Source organism: Eretmochelys imbricata, chromosome 4 (assembly GCF_965152235.1).
Source record: "Eretmochelys imbricata isolate rEreImb1 chromosome 4, rEreImb1.hap1, whole genome shotgun sequence".
NCBI lineage: Eukaryota > Metazoa > Chordata > Testudines > Cheloniidae > Eretmochelys > Eretmochelys imbricata.
In genome coordinates this window covers 71991911-72012611 of record NC_135575.1, presented here as the reverse complement: position 1 = coordinate 72012611, position 20701 = coordinate 71991911, and the positions used below count along the sequence as shown (strand labels likewise).

Here is a 20701-nt window from a genome sequence, read left to right as displayed (position 1 = left end):
TTATTTGTAATCAGACAAGTGGAACCTAGCTTGTATCAAACTTCAGGGAAGGATAGTGAAACAAAGCTTCAGCAATCACTCTAGTAGTCTTGCACTCTTTCAATTACTAGAGAAAATGGTTTGTAGCCTAGAATACGAGGAATTGGAGATGTTATTAAAGCTTTAGGTTGAGATTTTTAAAGACACGTAGGGATCTGGATGCCTAGTTTTCATTAATAATTAATGGTGCTTTAGTGTGGGATTTTCAAAAGAGCTCAGTAATGGCCTGTTCCTGTAACCACTGGAATAAATGACACAACCCCATTGGCTGCAGTGATAGCAGTTAGTTCAATCTTGAGTGATCTGAACAATCCATGCTAAAGATGTGAACTGAAAAAAAAAAATGAAGCCAGATACAGCTAGCACATGACCAAGTACTGCTAATGTGCACTGTAGTAAAAGCCAACTGGTGTCTAACTATGAAAATGGCTGCTTGGCACCGGCTGACTTGTGTGAAGTTCAATTTATCTAGCTCATCTATACCAGATAAAGTACTTAGTACCCCATTTAACTCTGACAGAATGTCTGAAATCATACTTTCCTGAAATAGAAATAAGCTCCAAGAGCTCGTCTGCACTTGAAATGTTACAGCAGCACAACTGCTGTAGTGCTTCAATGTAGATACTACCTATGCCAATGGGAGGGGTTCTCCTATCAGCCCAGGTAATCCACCTCTCTGCAAGTAACCAGAGTTAAGGTGAGTATAGCTAGGTCTTTCGGGGTGTGGATTTTTTTCAGGTCCAAGAGAGGTAGCTATGCCAATATATGTTCTCAATGTACACCAGCCCTAACAGAAGTCCGAATGCTGCTACTTCAATCCCATAAGAGGGACTTTTCTGAAGAGAAACAGTATTTTACTAGTGTTTTAGAATACACAGAGTGGACAGCCAACTGGTCCTTTTACCATAGCATTCCATATGAACATTCCAATGGATGGCTCTCTTATAAGCATGCTCTTTTGGTTTAAGGGAGAAATCACTAAGGTAGCTCTTTACTGAGATCAAGGAAAAAAACTTCTCCAACACCACTACACAAGTCTATTAGATCTGCAGAAAAGTTGTTAGTATTACACAATAAAAGCATGGAAGAGGAATGCAGTATGTTGTCACCAATAAAATCATTCTATAGAATGAATGTTCAGGGGATTCTATGAAATTTCTCCTTCAGCATATTTAGGTTTTTGCTATGTTCTAATTAAAAAAAAAAAAGATTACTTTCATATCAATAGTAGCATACAGGCAGAGAGGTAAATTTGCTTCCAAGTAATGGGTTATTCATGTAAGAGAATGAAAGGACGATTAAGACCTTGTGAAGTAGTTTGAAGTCACAGGATCGGCTTGCTTAGAGTCCAATCCTGCAATTTATTCCAAGTGTGAGTCTATACCACTGAAGTCAAAAAGAGCTGTTATTGACTTGAGATCAATGGCACCCAATTAGCCCGTAAGACACAGAACAATTCTGAGTTCTTCTTTCTAGCACAGTATGGATGCTTCCCCCAATAATTCAGCTTCATTGTCTACCTGTATCTCACACTCAGAAGACTTACAAGGGAAAAACCTATGGTCATGGCTCGAACGCTGTTCCAAGCACATTTAGGACTGCTTCAGCCTCTACCTAACCATATACTTTCAGGAGCCATTCACAAGGATCATGCTCCCTTCTGGGTCTCAGATGCAGTTTGTTAAAAGATGCTTTGCAACTCAGGGATTATTTCAGTTTAGAAGTGCACATGCTGTCTACTAAATGTCTACTTTAGCTTCCACTAGCACTACTGCAATGGCAAAAAATAAAATTCTAATTTCCAGAACTATCTTCACATACAAAAAGTCTCTGGTTTCATTAATGGGGACCCATACACATTGGCCTACACGTAAACTATAAAATAAATGAAAAATAGCATGCTACTGTTAAAAAGTTACAAACTCAAATAATCAAATCACTTGAGTGTAATTAAATTACAAGACAAAAACAGACTGGAACAAGTTACTACCATTGGTTTTAAATATTTTAATATATTAGGTGGTGATATACTAAGCACTTGACACTGGTGCTAACAGATAAGCAAATAAATCCATGCTATAAAGATTAGCTAGAAAACGATTTCCAGTGTTCTTTCCTATACACTGTGTACAAGTTAAGCATAACATTAGTAGTTAAGAACAATTCTGAATCCCAACCTCTTAACAGCATCAGCTGCGAGTGTTATCATTCTAATTATTGATGAAGTCAATGAAAACAGCATTATATTAGTATCATGTATAGCCTGGATGATGGATGAGTCAAGAACTCTATGCCACAGAAAAACCACGTCAAGTGGTACTGAAGACATTATTACAAAAGTCACTTCTTTGTTGGATCTAATTCTGCATAAAACTTGGATGAAAACAGTAGTGGTACAGAAGATACTAAATATACCTATTGGGAAGAGTTTTGGTACCATTTTATATAGCGGAGAATGTCAAAAGTTGTTACTTAATTAGTGACAACTACTGTAACTAAAATTTTGCCTTTAATAATGCATTCAATACTTGCTTCCTCTATAGAGGTCAGTAAAGATCAATAACTGAACCTGGAGAAATTGATCAGAAGATTAGAACTCAAGAAGAAATATCATCACTTCAGCCATTAACTATGTATTCTGATAAGACAGATTTGTTTAGATATCCTGTTTAGTGTCTAAAATTTTATAAGTATAAACATTTCATGCAAAGACACCACCTTCTTGTCACCTAAGAACTATTATAGAAAATAACTTGCAGCACTTGATTATATTCAATATATCGCTCAAGGGTAGAAAGAACAGCCTTTCAAATCTATATATTCGTCTTTATTAAAAGGCATGCTTTATTCTAGCCCTATTTTAGCTGGTTGCTGGTTTTAGAACGTACCTTTTCAGAGAGTAAAAGGCACATTTCACTAATCTACATATCTGGAGATGCATATACATACAGGATAGATTCAACAGACTATGATAAATACGTTACTGTAAACTGAAAGAGAGATTTGCCCAAAACCAATGTTTCTAGAAAATTCATTTACATTTCTGACCAACTGTTCTGTATGGACGTAGACTTAATTTCCTGTCCTGTGAAAAGAAACATACAATACATATTTAATTTTTTGAATGTCGGTATTAACTCTTCAGAATGTTTCTGCTATAAAATATGTTGATCTACACAGTAAACATTTAGGTCTATAAATCATATAGGGTACAGTTATATGAAGCTTTAGTGACATGGCCATTTCTATGATTAGAAGAGCCCTGTACAAAATAGGGGCCTCAGCCAGCACCTACCATATATACATGAACCAGTCCATCCATGCTCTCAGTTCTTTAGCTCTATGATCAGCTCTTATCCTATGGCAACTTCACTCTGTAGCTTTCCACAAACAAGGCCAACAGATGGGGTGTAATACTGGTCACCCCATCTCAAAAAAGGACATTGCAGAATTAGAGTGGGTTCGGAGAAGGATGACAAGAATAATCCAGGGTATAGGAAAAACTCATGAGACAGAAAAGACTGGGATTTTATTTTATAAAGATTAATAGACGGCATGTGATAAATATGTAAAATAATAAATGGTATAGAAAAGATAGATCAATCAGGAAATGCTATACTCCCCATCTCAAAACACAAGGAGAGATTAAATGAAACTGAAAAGGTGGCCAATTAAAACCTGATAAAAGGAAATACTTTTTCACACAATAATTTGGTGATGGACTTCTCCACAAGAAATGGTTGAGGCCAAGAATTTGACAAGATTAAAAAAAAGGTATTTGGCCATGTATAGGGATATCAAGAATATCCATAATTATCATAGTTAATATGATTTTGGAAGGGCTGTTAAGCCTCATACTATTTTGCCATAGTTATAAGACAGTAGTAATATTCTTTTAGAGGTGGCAGTATATCCAACAATAATCATCAAATGTAACTGGACTGATTTTTTGATCTCTAGTATGTGTCATATTTCACAATCTGAAAATTCACCTGATTAGTCCTTCCTCAGTGGGCGATTTAATGCAGCATAGTCATTGTTAAAATTTTTGCTGTCATATCGACCTTTAATTTATGTAGGTTTTTCTGTTTTAGAATCTGTTTTCCACAACACTTGATTTCCTCTTTAGATGGAAGTCTCTGCCCCATCATGCAAAGATTCACTATCACCAACTCACTCAAAATGACTGTTACTATTGATTTAGGATTATATTTCATAAAGTGTAAGCAATATTCTCCACCAATATATACCAATAGTAAGAACTGATTCTGAATATTAATTCAGAGGTTTTATTTAAAAAGCATGGAAGAAATCTAAAATATTCTATTATTGGAATAAAATGGCATGGATAACACAGTCAAGATGCAGCAAAAGATCATTCCATATCTCTACTGCTAATATAAAAAGGTTTTCATTAAGCTGCTCTGATCCTGTGTAGCAGCCTACAGCAGAGACATGCAGAAAAGCAGCTAGAGAGGGGTTTAAAACATCTTTAAAAATCACTTCTCCAAATTAACCTACCAACAGTGGTGACAGTATCATAACGCTTTAGCTTGCATAAAACAGTAGCTAATTTTAGAATTAAGGCTTTAGGTAAGTAATAATAGTTTAGAGCTAAAAATCCAAAATGGCAGCCACAGTGATTTCCTATCAGAAACCTCAAAATGGAAGCACATTTGACTGAGAGGAGATAAGGGTTAAATAAGAGTTCGATGGGAATGAGTCAGCATATTTAAAGAGAACTAAAGGATGCGGCTAGGAGGAAGATCTATGATAATAGCAAGGAAGTCTCAGGAGGAGGATCAACCAGCTTGAGTGACAGATGAAGCTGATTGGCTGAACTGGTATAATTAGGCAGGGAGGATCTATGCTAATTTCTGAATTTGAGAAAGCAACCAGTCAAAGACCAGAAACTGAATATAAGGCTGACAGCCGGGGTGGTGGTGGTGGGTATGCATGTAGCCAAATGAATAACAGAGAAGACTGAAGAACAGCAAAGACATGTAATACTGTGATGTTCTCTTATGCCTATATATAGAAGCCTTGTGTGCTATACTGTATCAAATTCAGGATTATACTGTAATGTTACATGTAGGCTTCATACATATGAATTGGAGGTCTTCATGTGTTTTAATGTGTAACATTGTAATGCTTCCCTGTACATATATGCTGTTTACTAACTGTATTGGGGCTTTATGCATGTGTACGAGGGGTCTCTATGAACCTTGAATATTACATAACTGCTATATGGTCTATGTATGCTGTGTGTTTTGTGCGGTCTTATTTTATTTTGCCACTTTAATGTATGATTTCTAATTAAGATTTAACAGCAGTTTAGGATGTCTTAACAGGTTAGTGTATTCTTCCTTGCTTTACTGAATGTATTGTAACTGCTTATTTTCCTTTAAATAAATGACACTTTGTTTACGAAGAATTGCTGCTTGTACGTCAATCCTTTCAGCGGAAGGCTGTATCCATGTCCTCCCATGAGTTATCAGAATTAGTTGGCTCTGGGGAGTCCTCTGCAGTCCAGAGACAACCCTCCTGGTAAAACCCTGGCATTTCCTCTAGGGCGAGCCACCTCGTTATTACCCATTTGGATAGAACAAATTAACAATTGGTTTATGGTTATAGGCAGGCCAGTATTGGAGTGATTTAGGTCCAAATTTTGGGGTAACTGGTAGAGAGGCAAGAAACTAGAGTTCTAGCTTCAACCTTCATAAGGACATAGAAACCATGTTTAACGCTAAATTCTAACAATGGAAGACATTTTGGAGGTTGATATTGTTTTGTCAGTTTGTACCACAAACATAGTAACCCTACTTTATTATGAATTCTACTTGATTGTGATAGTTGTTCCTATTACAGATAAACCTCATTTAAGATTCATTGCAAGACACAAAACGAGCACGGAGGGAGGAGAGAGTTATCTCTTTTTAAACTGGTTATGTATTTCAGTACAAACGTTTACCTAGTTCCAGCATATCTAAACAGATATCTGAATATTATTTACCTTGAAGGGAATTCTCTTCAATTTCGTCCTCTATGGTGCATGTACCTGGTTTTTCACTAACTGTTATTTTGTCTTCTGCAACCAAAAAATATTCTGATGCATTGCTACAGTCACTAGACATTGATGCTTGACTTAGCTCTTCTGTATCAGAGTCTGAAAGATTTAGTGTTTCATGTTCTTTACCTACTGCATGTGCCGAGCCTCCTAAAAATGTACCACCACATGTCACTGGACTAAGACAAGCTGCATTCTGTAACGGCAGAGTGTCAAGTTCATCTTGCTTCCTAGAAATCTCTTCTAAATCTTGGTGTGACTTATAGGTTTCAGCAATATTTACATTATCTTCAACTTTCACATCTATATGAGGTTTAATTGATGCAACACTAGGATGAGTGGAAAATACACTGCTTTCTTTACTAGGAAAGCCTGTTGAAAACAGAGAGTTGACTATAGCTGGACCACACAAAGAATTCTGTTGAGCAAGCGTGTCTTCAGTTTCAGTCTTCATAGATAGGTCAAAAGAAAAAAAGGAATTGGTACACTTTGGACTTGTAAGTTCAGATATGGCTACTGTACATATTGAAGGTGTAGATTTTTCTACAACTGGATGTGCTTTGTCAATTGATTCTATTTTCATTTTTTCAATTTCACTATTTGATAAAAACAGCATCGAGGAGGAAGATAGTGAGTTGGAAGTACTTTTGACAGAACCTTCAAATGAGGTTACAGGTGAAGATTTACATTCCAGAATACAATTATTGGATGAGAAGGAAAATATATTACTACAGGGGACAGGCTGGCTCTTGGAAACATCTTTCTTCCCAGTGTCACTACTAGATGTACTACAGGCTACAGTAGCAGTGGAATCAGGGGTACTGGCACTCTGCTCCTGTGGGACTACTGTAGGAGATTTTAGCCAGTTATATTTTACGTCTTTGCTTACAGAAACGTTCTCTTTTCCGGTTTGAAATATTGTACTTTGTTCAGCTGGCTTCTCAGATAGGCTTGAAAATGGTGACATCTTCAATGAATTGCTGAGTTTGGATACTGTAAAACAATCTCTTTCCGAATTGCTAAAGGTAAATGAAAAAACTGGCTTTCCACTTTCTGATGATCCTAGTTTAGGACTTGTAAAGGCAGCAGAAGCTTTAGCCTCAGTTAAAGCTGAAGAGTTAAACTTCGTATAATTTCCATGTCGATTGCCCATTTTATCTTGGGTATCACATCTTCCCACATAAAAAGTGGGGAAAACCGAATTATTCTTCTCTTTTTTGAAGAAAAATGTAGCTGCTGCCTTATTTAAATTGGGTAATGATGAGTCATTACCCGAATTGGGGATAAAAGGTGGAACAGAAAGGCTCTGAGTAGGAGCACCTAAAAAGTTTGGTTTTGAAACAGGAACAGGTTTTATTGCTGATGCTGGTAAGCCAGGTGAAGTGCTAGGACTTGCTAGTGTTTTTGCAGAAATGGGAACCGGTGATGACTGTTCCATTTTTACTTTGTTTTTTATTACCAAGCCATTGGAATTTTCTGATGTGGAGGTTAGTTTGCTTACTTCCGGAGATCTTGTTCCATTAAATAAGTTCAAGTCACTGTTCAATTCAGAGAAATTCCAGTTCACAGGTGGAAAGCTGAATTTGTAACTACTGGAACTGGAAAAACTAGTGTTACTAACACTTCCTTTTTGTAATTTTTGTGTTTTTATTCTCTGTGCATCTTTCACTTTGGGAGGTGAGGACAGAAGGGGAACTGCTGAGAATGTACCCTTCAAAGAATCAGTTATCACAAATGTATGCTTTGTATTTGCAGGTGAAGTCTGCATCTTCAACGGATCTGATTTCCGATGATCCATATAATAATTATAACGTACCTCCTACAATTATAGAAAAATCACCAAATTATTTAGTTACAAGGAAAAGTAATAAGCCATCAGAGTTACAAGTTCTTTAAATATTATGTGAAGGCAAACTATTAATTTGTTGTGCTTATATGTTCTAAGACTACTTTAAATTACTTAGAATATTTTGCTGGACACTTAAAAGGCAACAGAAAAAAATATACAAACTGTTCGGATTAGAAGAAATCTATAACTTTTTAAAAGTAAAATATTTAAGTGACTTAAACAAAACCAAAATCCAAATACTTCAGTGACATAAGTATCAAAGAATGAGACTACACAGAAGTAATATCTTTATAACTTCAATTATAAAATCAATTCTGATTTTAGCAAAAATTATTTAAGATGCAAGAGAATATTCTCATCTGAGAATAATGAAAACCTAAATCCAATGCAGTACTTTTATCCAGGGCCAATGAATTTCTCTGAATTTCTTAGTCACATTAAGATACACAGCAGTCAAAGTGGTTATCTATGGTAACAAGGCAAAAGATTCATTTTATGTCTACAATACTCAAATGCCTCTAACACTCAAGATATGGAACTGGAGAGGCAACAGTTATGGAAGGCCAAAACAGCTATCAAATGACTACGGAGGGAAGATCTTTTTAAGACATTTTCTGCTAGAGGAAGAAGCTAGATAAGCTTTATCAGCTGCACTGAATCATGCCTGACACAGCAACTCAGATACTCCTTCACTGACTGCAGTCAAAAGAAACTGGGATTTGGAATACTAGGGGACACATATAACCCATCATTGCAGAAACTGTGACATACAATCTACTAAGTGTTTAAAAATTTGAGCATGAGTTATCACTTTAAATGCACACAAAAGCATAGGCCCAATATCAACACATACTAACTACTTCTCAGGAAAAGATGTGGCACTCATTCATACTTTGGTTTGATCACAGTATCTTTCCCACTGAAACTGGGCCTTACCTTATCTTTAAGTATGGACTACTTGGACTTGAAGTGTGGCCAAAAAAATGTGAACTTCTCAAATAAAGTTTAAAAATAATCCACTTGCACTTTTAACAATCCACAACAGTGAGACATTTTTCTATAAAAGCAATTAGGTTGTATTTCTACATTTCATTTAAGAAAAAAGTTAGTGTGCAGTAGCCTGAACTAAAAGTAGGTGACTGACCCGTCAAGAGTATCAGTTTAGTATAATTAGGGCATCATGGACTGTGAAATAAGCCCTTCCCCGTGAAATCGAATGTCCCCTTGCTTCTAGGAGCGTCCCAGAAAAGGGGGCTTCTAGCTCCAGCTGGGCAGGGACAGGACTTGTCTGTCCCCTGCACTGCTGTTTGGGGGATGGGGGGAGAGGAGGAGGAGAGACAGAGAGAGAAAAACCATCAGACCCACCTCTGGGTGCCTCCCTCTGCTGCAGGACACTATGGGACTGGGCAGCAGCCCCAGAGGTTCCTGCAACTGGAGGAGACTTGTAGAGTTGGGTCCAATCTTCCCTGTGCTGTTGGGAGCACCCCAGCAAAGGTGGTTCCTAGCTTTGGCTGGGCAGGAAGAGGACCTGTCCATCCCCTGCACAATTGCTGTGTGCATGTGCTTAGGAGCGGGGAGCCCCCGGGAACCTCCTGCTGTTGCAGGAAGCTCTGCACTTTTCACAGAAGTGAGGGTGGCAATCTCATGACCCCCACATTACAAGTAGGTTTGTGCCCCTCCCCCCAACACAATCCCCCTTTGGGTCGGGACCCCCAGTTACACCACCATGAAATTTCAGGTTTAAACATCTGAAAGTGTGAAATTTACTAATTTTCAAATCTTATGACGATGAAATTGACCATAATGGACTGTGAATTTGGTAGAGCCCTAAGCATAATGAATAAAAAAAGGGGGGGAGAGCCCGAAGTAAAAGACTGTCACAATATGAAACAGTAACTTGTTTATCCAAACACTATTAGTAGTTGAGCAATACTTACACCAAAATGCATTCTTACCTCATGACTCATGTTTTGAAATGCTGACATTTCTGATATTGACATTAAGCGAGTACAGATCTTACTACCGTCAGTCAAAGTTTCCTCATGTCCCACTACAGGCTGAAAAAAGTTGCATTAGACATTGCCCATTTTGGATTTTACAAAGCCAAAAGAACATACTTAACCATTAAAAAAAACAAACAAAAAACCTGTAGTAACTCTTGTAAACAAGAACTTACATAATACGTGCTGTGTATGTTTTTCTGATCTTTCCATTGTTTTGCACTATTTTTATACACACACTTTCCAGTTAAACCCTCATTTCCTCCAGAAGAAAGTTCTGTTCGAAAAGAGGAATAAAAGTAAGACTGATGTGTTTTTTTTTAAAATACAATAATACAAAGAACACTTGACTCATCAGATGTAACTTACCAAGTTATGAAACCAGGGCAGCTAAAACACTTTCCATTTTGCAAACTGAGTATTGCTTTAATATAAAGTTTATTGTGGTAGGATAACAGATTTATTTTCAACATATATGTGTTAAAAATAATGAACTGTGCACTGTGTTCAAAATATATGTATCTTTTTTCTACCTTTAACAATGAATGAATCAACTGAAGTCAGCTGCAAGGCCAAGATTTCATTAACCACAGATTTGATGTCCATTTGCTTTTGGGTAGACTCTGGTGCTTTTTCATAGCTAGATGCTATGTGCATCAGGTCAAACTGAGTCTTCATTCTGGAAAAGAAGTGAAAAAAATCTTTTAGACAATTATGTGTGTTTCGCTGGGCTCAAAACAGAAAAAAAGTTATACCTACTTAATAAAAATAATTACATTAAAAAAGGAAGTCAGTAGATGGCAGAAAAATATCTGAAGAGATTGATCTTCCTCTATTTAGAATTTTCTAATTTCCTTTCTTAGAAAAGGCCACTTGAGAATCTGTTGGAAAAAATTCTTTGATCAAAATAGCCAAAAGGGATCTCTGTCTGCCAGAGAAGCTGTATGTCATGGTCTAAAAAGGATTAACCCCTTCTAGCTGTACAGATAGCAAAAGAAGTTTCAGTGAGAAAGGTTTTTGGGGGAGGTGGGAGGGAGCAAAAGGTGTCTGTGTGTGTGGGGGAGGGGAATTGAAGAACTGATATTATTATTTAAGCATTTGTTTAGTTTGCCCTACATTTAAAGGCCCATAATCCAGCATAATGAAATTTAAACAAGTAGGCGGCAATAACCATCAAAGCACATTCTTCTTACGGTAATTGTTCAGAACAATTAATTTTGTCAAACCACCAATCAGCAAGGAGGCAAATCATTCCATTGAGAAATTCTAAATACACAATAGGAGAATTTGAAGAAACTGAAAGTTTTATTTATTTATTTATCCAGAATTCTGCACCTCTCCTGTACCTGTTTTTGAAATAATTAACTAGTCAAGCAGAAAAAGGTTAATATGTACACTATAAGAAAAGGAGTACTTGTGGCATCTTAGAGACTAACCAATTTATTTGAGGATGAGCTTTCGTGAGCTACAGCTCACTTCATCGGAGCTGTAGCTCACGAAAGCTCATGCTCAAATAAATTGGTTAGTCTCTAAGGTGCCACAAGTACTCCTTTTCTTTTTGCGAATACAGACTAACACGGCTGTTACTCTGAAATACGTACACTATGAAAATATAAGAGATGTGGCTGAAATACTGTTGCCAAATATATTCTTCAGTAATAAGAGATAAAGTACTGTTAGTCCACTGTGTCTGAACCCAAATTACACCTTTTTCCCCCAGAGGTCATTCCTCATTCTGTGAAAGAGAATTTTAAAGTTCTGTTCTCACTTACTGTAATTTTTTTTTTAAAAGGCTTTGCCTAATTAAGTATAGACATGAAAGTACAAAACCATAAAAAAGCCAAATATGGCATTTTGTGCATCCCACAGCAAACATTTAAATTGCAAGAGAAGGTACTGTACTCCATTACTTCAACAACAACAAAAAAACACCTTGCAAGCTTTTCATAGAAAGTTTGAATAAGAAATTTAATTCCATTAATCATATTAGAGCTGACTGAACAAATCTGTATATGCTCAAACATTCTTGATTCTAATTCATTAAAGTATTCAAAAATTAGTTTTGAAAACATGATGCTCCTGAATTGGAGCATTTTGTTTCTCAGAGAAAATTACAAGATTAATATACAGTTCAACATACAGTAAATTCATTAATATTCAATTTAATATAAAATTTAAATCACCGGATTTATAGTGTGTCTCAGTAACATTTCATACATAAAGAAGCTATTTTATCTAATTATGTTAGCAGGACCTATAAGCATAATTCCTGAAACCTTCTTTAATACTCCCACAAAAACTAGATTTTTACAGTCCCACAGCAGCATGGCATCTGATAAACTAAAGCACAAACTTAAATCAGAAAGAGATTAAAATATTCAAAGGGTCAGTTTTCAGAATGGAGAGGTAAATAGCTGTGTTCCCTAGGGATCAGCACTGGGATCAGCGCTGTTCAACATATTCATAAGTGATCTGGAAAAAGGGATGAACAGTGAGGGGGAAAAGTTTGCAGAGGATACAAAATTACTCAAGACAGTTAAGTCCAAAGCAGACTGCCAAGGGTTACAAAGGTATGTCACAAAACTGTGTGACTGGGCAACAAAATGGCAAATGAAATTCTATATTGATAAATGCGAAGTAGTGCACATTGCCAAACATAATCCCAACTACGCATACAGAATAATGGGGTCTAAATTAGCTATTACCACTCAAGAAAGAGATCTTGGAGTCACTGTGGACAGTTCTCTGACAACATCTGTACAATGTGCAGTTGCGGTCAAAGAAAGAAAAATGCTAACAATGTTAGGAACCATTAAGGGATAGATAAGACCATAAATATCATAATGCCAATACATAAATTCATGATTCGCCCACAACTTGAATACTGTGTGCAGTTCTAGTCACCCCACCTCAAAAAGAAGATACTTGAAATGGAAAAGATACAGAGAAGGGCTACAAAAACAATCAAGGGTATGGAATAGCTTCCAGAGGAGGCGAGATTAAAAAGACAGACTATTTTCATCTTGGAAAAAGAGATGACTCAGGGAGGATATGATAGAGGTCTATAAAATCATGAATGGTGTAAAGAAAGCGAATAACTAAATGTTATTCACCCCTTCTCAAAACACAAGAATCTGGGATTGCCCAATGAAATTAATAGGTTGCAGGTTTAAAACAAACAAAAGGAAGTACTTCTTCACACAACGCAGTCAATCTGCAGAACTGGTTGCCATGGAATGTTGTAAAGGCAAAAGCCATAACTGGACTCAAAACAGAATTAGATAAGTTCATGGAGGATAGGTCCATCAATGCTATTAGCCAAGATTATCAGGGATGCAACCCCATGCAGCAGGTGTCCCTAAGCCTCTGACTGACGGACACTGGGACTGGAAGACAGGGAATGGATAACTTGACAATTGCCCTATTCTGTTCATTTCCTCTGAAACATCTGCCATTAGCCACTGTCAGAAGACAGAATACTGGGCTAGATGTACCACTGGTTTGACCCAGTATAGCCATTCTTATGTTCTTATATTATTTTCTGGGACAAAGCAAAAAGACAGTATTAAGGCTTTTTTAGGACAGTGTTTACAGAAAAACATGAAGTAGTATCTGAAGTGATTATTTCAAGATCCACTTTTATCTGTTCAATAATAAATCTGTGAAAGTGATATACTAATTCCAACAGCTCTAGAAGAATTTTGAAATTAAATGTTAGAAAGTAATGATCTCAAATATTCACAGAACTTCTACAACTGTTCAAAACTGTTCTGTGTATCTCTCCATATTAATTAATCCACTGTATTCCCTGGACACTCCTCTCCCAATCCCCCACAGTCATGATATGAATATTAAACTAAACTTTTTTGTATCTTACCACCTTACTCAACTATACACTAGCAAACTACAGAAACTAGAACACATGAAATGTATGTACCTTTTATTCAAGCCACATGCCACCTGTAATTAAAATAAGACTGCATTAGAGTTAAGGATGTTATTTAAAAATAAAACAAAAGTACTTTACCAGAATATCTGAGAGAAGTTAACTGTTCAACTTGTTAAAAAATAACTCTTCATCTCATCAAGACATAATCAGAACTTTAAGGGCTCACAGAAGTAGAAGAGCAATAATCACACACAGGGAGTGTCATGTCTGGGAAAATTATTTACCTTGTAATATTTTGTTCTGAGGCCAAAGGAGAAATCTTTCCTAAAAGTCAAATCCAAGACACTGTGCATGAGGCAAAAGCCACATGGCTGTCTTTGAGATCAAAATGTACTTGAAAACATTTTGGCAGGATTTCCATACCATGGACTTGTGCAAGACTAAGAGTCGGTCTACACTTGAAACGCTATCCCGAAAGGTGGTAGCTAGGTCGATAGAAGAATTTTTCTGTCGACCCAGCACTATCTACACAGGGATCTAAATCAGCTTAACTACAGCGCTCGGGGTATGGATTTTTCATACCCTGAGTGACATAGCTAGGTTGATCTAATTTGTTAGTGTAGACCAGCCCTAAGGGACTTTTTCTACATGGTAGGGTAGTGCACTCTCTACAGGGGAGTGATTTCTAGAGCATGCTAACTGGACCATGTAGACCCTGTTGGCGTGCATAAAAGGCTCCCTAGGGCACTTCAACAGAAGACAGCTATAAAATAACTATGTTAAAGCACACTAATGGCATCTATACAAAGCAATTAATGTTCAACAAGTTAGTGGGCACTGGAAATCACACTCCATAGAGTGGATTTCCCCATCATGTAGACAAGTCTAGAAAGAGTTCCCAAAATCGTAAAAATTTTGGTCACTGAGGGTCACATAGTGTTTTATAATGTAGCCACTTGCCCCACCCCACTACTTTGAGTGCATGCCTCACAGAATTTTAACCAAGTCTCTAGGAACTTTCCAATCAGTTCCTGATTGAGTTGGAAAGGAATAAAATAAGTCAATCACAAAAATTCAAGTGAATTAGAAGTTAGTGCTTTAAAACAGATTGTGCAATATAAGGGGTGGGAACCCTCCCCCACATCAAAATAAGGTTCTCTTCTACACTCTGAAGGGAAGTGAGACTCCTGTCAGAATTGCACCTTCAAAGAAGCAGATTATACGGCAACATCTAAACAGAATTCACCTTGACTGTAAGAGCTTGGCTACACTTACATTTTATAGCGCTCTAACTTGCTGTCTCAGGGGCATGAAAAATCACCCCTCTGATCGCAGCAAGTCAGAGCGCTTTAAAGCGCTAGTGTAAATAGGCTCCCAGTGCTCGAAGCTAATCCCCTCGTGGAGGTGGATTACCAGGAGCGCTGGGAGAGCTCTCTCCCAGTGCTCTCTCCCATGACAGCGCTTTGAAGTTTCCAGTGTGGCCATGCCTTAAGTATCTCAAAGGATGTCCCAAACAGGGGGTGGGGGGTGTCACATGCACATACTGCTTGATGGCAGATCATTGTAATGTAAAAATTATCACCTCCAGGAAACGCTCAGGATCACATTCATCAACAAGCTTTTCACAGTCCTTCAGGAAACTCTCAATGGTTTTCTTGTGAGTTTCCTTCATTTTCTTCCAAATTTGATATTCCTTCTCTTTCTTACTTCTCTGACTTTCAATATCTTCTAGCAATTCCTTTTTTCTCATTTCCAGAGTTTTGAAAATTTCTTCAAATTCCAACATAATTATCTCTGCTTCTTTGTTCAAGATCTAGAAACAAAGTATTTTGCACAAAGATCTGATAACAGTAAGTCTTTACACTATGTCATCCCTGCAAGCTGCATGGAAACTTTTTAAAGACACCACAACAGAGGCTCAATTTATATGTATACCCCCAAATTAAAAAACATAATAAGAGAACCAAAAAAGTGCCACTGTGGCTAAACAACAAACTAAAAGAAGCAGTGAGAGGCAAAAAGGCATCCTTTAAACAGTGGAAGTTAAATCTTAGTGAGGAAAATAGAAAGGAACATAAACTCTGGCAAATGAAGTGTAAAAATATAATTAGGAAGTCCAAAATAGAATTTGAAGACCAGCTAGCCAAAAACTAAGTAATAGCATTTTTTTTTTAATTTTTTTTTTTTAAAAAGTACATCAGAAACAGGAAGCCTGCTAAACAACCAGTGGGGCCACTGGACAATCAAGATGCTAAAGGATCACTCAAGGACGATAAGGCCATTGCGGAGAAACAAAATGAATTCTTTGCATCGGTCTTCATGACTGAGGATATAAGAGAGATTCCCAAACCTGAGCCATTCTTTTTATGGCTCTGAGGAACTGTCCCAGATTGAGGTGTCATTAGAGGTGGTTTTGGAACAAATTGATAAACTAAACAGTAATAAGTGACCAGGACCAGATGGTATTCACCCAAGAGTTCTGAAGGAACTCAAATGTGAAATTGCAGAACTACTAATTGTAGTCTGTAATCTATCTTTTAACTCAGCTTCTGTACCAAATGACTGGAGGATAGCTAAATGTGACTCCAATTTTTAAAAAGAGGACTCCAGAGGTGATCCCAGCAATTACAGGTCCATAAGCCTGACTTCAGTACCGGGCAAACTGGTTAAAACTATAGTAAAGAACAAAATTGTCAGCCACATAGATTACAATAATTTGTTGGGGAAGTGTCAACATAGTGTTTGTTAAATAGAAATCATGCCTCACCAATCTACTAGAATTCTTTGAGGGGGTCAACAAGCATGTGGACAAGGGGGATACAATATACTTAAGATTTTCAGAAAGCCTTTGACAAGGTCCCTCACCAAAGGCTCTTAAGCAAAGTAAGCTGTCATGGGATAAGAGGGAAGGTCCTCTCATGGACTGGTAACTGGCTAAAAGATAGAAAACAAAGGGTAGGAATAAATGGTCAGTTTTCAACATATGCATAAATGATCTGGAAAAAGGGGTAAACAGTAAGGTGGCAAAATTTGCAGATGATACAAAACTACTCAAGATAGTTAAGTCCCAGGCAGTCTGCGAAGAACTACAAAAGGACCTCTCAAAACTCGGAGACTGGGCAACAAAATGGCAGATGAAATTCAATGTTGATAAATGCAAAGTAATGCACATTGGAAAACATAATCCCAATGATACATATAAAATGATGGGGTCTGAATTAGATGTTACCACTCAAGAAAGCGATCTTGAAGTCATCATGGGTAGTTGTCTGAAAACATCTATTCAATATGCAGTGGCAGTCAAAAAAAAAAAGGGGGGGGGGGGCCTAACAATATTATGAACCTTTAAGCAAGGGATAGATACAATGGCACTAAATATCATAATGCCACTATATAAATTGCCCACAGCTTGAATACAATGTGCAGTTCTGGTTACCCCATCTCAAAAAAAGAGATATTTGAATAGGAAAAGGTAAGGAGAAAGGCAACAAAAATAATTAAGGGTATGGAACAGTTTCCGTTCAAAGAGAGATTAAAAACCTGGATATTTTTCAACTTGGGAAAGAGATGACTACGTGGGATACAAAATAAGTCTATAAAATCATGAATGGTTTAGAGAAAGTGAATACCAAACTGTTATTTACACCTTCAGATAACACAAGAACCAGAGGTCACCAAATTAAATTAATAGGCAGCAGGTTTAAAACAAACAAAAGGAAGGATTTCTTCACACAGTGCTGAGCCAATCTGTGGAACTCATTGCCAAGGGATGTTGTGAAGGCCAAAACTATAACAGGGTTCAAAAAGGAACTAGATAAATTCATGGAGGATAGGTCCATCAATGGCTATTAGTCAGGATGGGCTGGGATGGTGTCCCTAGCCTCTGTTTGCCAGAAGCTGGGAATGGGCGACAGGGGATGGATCAGTAGATGATTATCTGTCTGTTCATTCCCCCTGGGGCACCTGGCAATTGCCATGGTTGGAAGACAGGATACTGGGCAAGATGGACCTTTGGTCTGACCCAATATGGCCATTCTTATGTTTGATAGTCAGGGATACAACCTCATGTCGTGGGTGTCCGTACCATCTGACTGCCAGAAGCAGGGAGATGATAGGGGGTGGATACCTCGATGATTGCCTATTTGTTCATTCCTTCTGAGGCACCCGACATTGGCCACTGTCAGAAGATAGGCCAGAGATGGACCATGGTCTGACCCAGTATGGCCTTACTTATGATGCTGGTCTGGATGAGGAGGTCTTGAGGTGTTAGTTCCAGGTCCCCAGGGGGTGGGGTGTGTGTGTCTCTCTCTTACCATCCCCCAGGTGGGGAGGAGGGAAGGGATCAGGTACTTCTCCCACTGCAGGGGTGGGGATGCGGTTGGATCCTTCCCCGGGAGCAGCATTGCAGAATAAGCCAGCCCTGTACTCACCCTGCAGCAGTGGCTTCCGCCACACACAGCTGGGCCAGCAGGGGCAGATGCTGCAGGGTATGTTTTTCATTTTATTTTACAGGTTGTTTTTATTTTATTTTGTGTTCTCTCACATTTGCAAAAAACACAGGGCTCCACTATTCTCTACAGATGTCATTATGTCTAACTCACCTCAGTATCTTTTGGATGACTTGATAGTTCCTTCACCAAGTTCTCATTTATTGCTCTCAGTTTCTTCAGGCTGCTAAAGAAGGTTAACTGCAGGACATAAATTTATAACCACTTAATCTACTTTTTTTTTTAATTAAAAAAATCTACATTATGCTCTTTAATCATACTATATCTACAGACTGCACAGAGTTTAACTAGACTATTAAGGCATTACTTATATAAAAAGACTCTTCATGCTTTAGGACAATGAAGAAACTTGCATTTGGTATTTTTCCTCTCTCCTCTTTAGGCTTGTCTACTCTAGAAAGTTTTGCTGCTTTAACTATACCAGTATAGTTAAACTCCAGACCAGATTGTGTGTTCCTCTTTTCCTGTGCTGAGGGGACAAGCTGCCTTTGCCCCTCCGCACTTCCAGCCTGCATTTCCACTGGTCAGGCTGCAACATCAGTATAGAACAGCCACAGAGCCATGTGCTCTACTATGCCCCATACCCATCCAATGTACCAGAGACATTCTGCAAATGCAATTAAACTGCAGCATAAAGGGACTGCTTAATAATGTACTACCTAGCTTGTACTTCAGATGGAGCCTGGAAAAGTGGTTGAATGTCTACTCTCCGGCAAAAATACATTGCAGATAAAGTACTAAAAAAGGCACGTGCCTTCTTCATGCTAAAATATCCCAGGAGCCGTCTATTTCACCTTAACTGCTTTTCCTTAATCCACTATCCAAACCCAAAAGTGTTAGGCCAAAAAGCAGATAGGTAACGTGACTGCCAAGAAGCGCCTCTACATCGGATGGCTGGACTAGCATATTCTTGGTTTTAGGGAAACACGGTTAACATACAAGACATTAAGGGCCTGTCTACAGGTGACACTTGATATAATGACAAAGTGTTTTTCCTCCTCCTCCTGCTATAGCTAATCTACTCCCTCAAGGAGCTGTAGGTAGGTTGACAGAATAATTCCTGAGTTGATCTAACAATGTCTATCCTGGGGTTTAGGTTGGCTTAACTACATTTTTGGGGGCGGCGTGTGTGAATTTTTTTACAACCATGAGCAACAGAGCTAGAACCATCACAGTTTTAGGTTTAGAGCAGGCCTTAAGATTATCAGCTTCAACATCTTGAACCCGTCTACAGTCTATTCAGTTAAAATCATAAAACTATCTACGAGGAGGTGGAGGGAGAAACAGCTTGTTCGGGCACTGTGATAATTAGGTCAGGACACTGCCATGTTACTACATGGCTTGGCCTTAGGTATGCAGGATAAACAGGAAAGACCAGGACTTGTTAATGCAGCGTCCTGGGCCTGAAAGCTTTCAGGGGAATGCTCTGACTTATTACAACACTCGGCCCATTTGGCTCTAACAGGTTCTCAGGAGGCAGCCCCGCTTATTGTGTTCGCCAACCAGGCCTGCGCTACTGGGTGGTCTGGGCTAAGCCTCGAGGGAGGCAGTGGCTGGGTAGGCAGGTTCCTATTTCACCCCGCAATGGGCACAGCCGGCCGGGGGCGCGGGGCTTACTTTCTCCTCCTGGTACACGGTGTCCAGGAGGTTGACGGCGTGGAAGATGCCCTGGTGCCCCTCAGACACGCACTGTCCGCAGCCCGCCTGGCGGCACATCCGGCAGTACAGCTGCACCAGCCGGGCCGGGTGCTTCTCGCAGGTTGCTCCGAACGCCGGCGGGGGGCTCAGCGCCCCCGCCTCGCCGCGCCCCGGCCCCGCCCGGCCCCCGCCGGCCCTGTACAACTTCACCACCTCCGCCAGCGTGGTGTTGACGGGCAGCGCCGCGTAGCCGCCGCGCGGCAGCGGGCAGAGTTTCCTGCAGAGCGGGCAGGAGAAGCGCAGGCCCTGGCCCGCGCGGGGCGAGGGGAGCGGGCCGGGCTCCCCGGAGGCCAGGCACTCCAGCACGCAGCCCTTGCAGAAGTTGTGCGAGCAGAGCGGCAGCGTGACCGGATCCTCAAAGAGGCCGAGGCAGACGGCGCAGGTCAGGCTGGCTTCCATCGGGGCCAAGCCGGGGGCGGGGCGCGGCGCTGCGCGGCGGGCCGCCCTCCGCAGAGACCCGCTCCCCCGGGGGCTGGAGCCGCCGCCCTGCGGCCAGCTCCCACGGAGCTCGCCCCCGGCCAGGCACAACAGCCCCCTGAACTTCAACCGCCCGCCTCGCGCTCCAAGCTGGGCGAGATTGGGAAAGAGCGGCTGCGGAACTGCAAGCCGGGGAGCGGCTGTGATTGGAGGAATGTGAGAGATTGACAACGC

The 20701-nt window shown here is 39.4% G+C and overlaps 1 protein-coding gene across 1 annotated transcript; it reads right to left on the bottom strand.

Moving 5' to 3' along the window:
• Window positions 1–2037: 2037 nt before the first annotated feature.
• Window positions 2038–20604, bottom strand: LOC144264098 (uncharacterized). The gene is made up of 9 exons (XM_077815436.1): window positions 19970–20604; window positions 18446–18532; window positions 15427–15657; window positions 13893–13915; window positions 10489–10634; window positions 10132–10232; window positions 9911–10012; window positions 6053–7925; window positions 2038–3124 (listed from the first exon to the last, which is right to left on the bottom strand). The coding sequence occupies exons 1-9, from the start codon at window positions 20447–20449 to the stop codon at window positions 3075–3077; spliced, it is 3093 nt and encodes a 1030-aa protein (XP_077671562.1). The 5' UTR covers window positions 20450–20604; the 3' UTR covers window positions 2038–3074.
• Window positions 20605–20701: the final 97 nt, after the last annotated feature.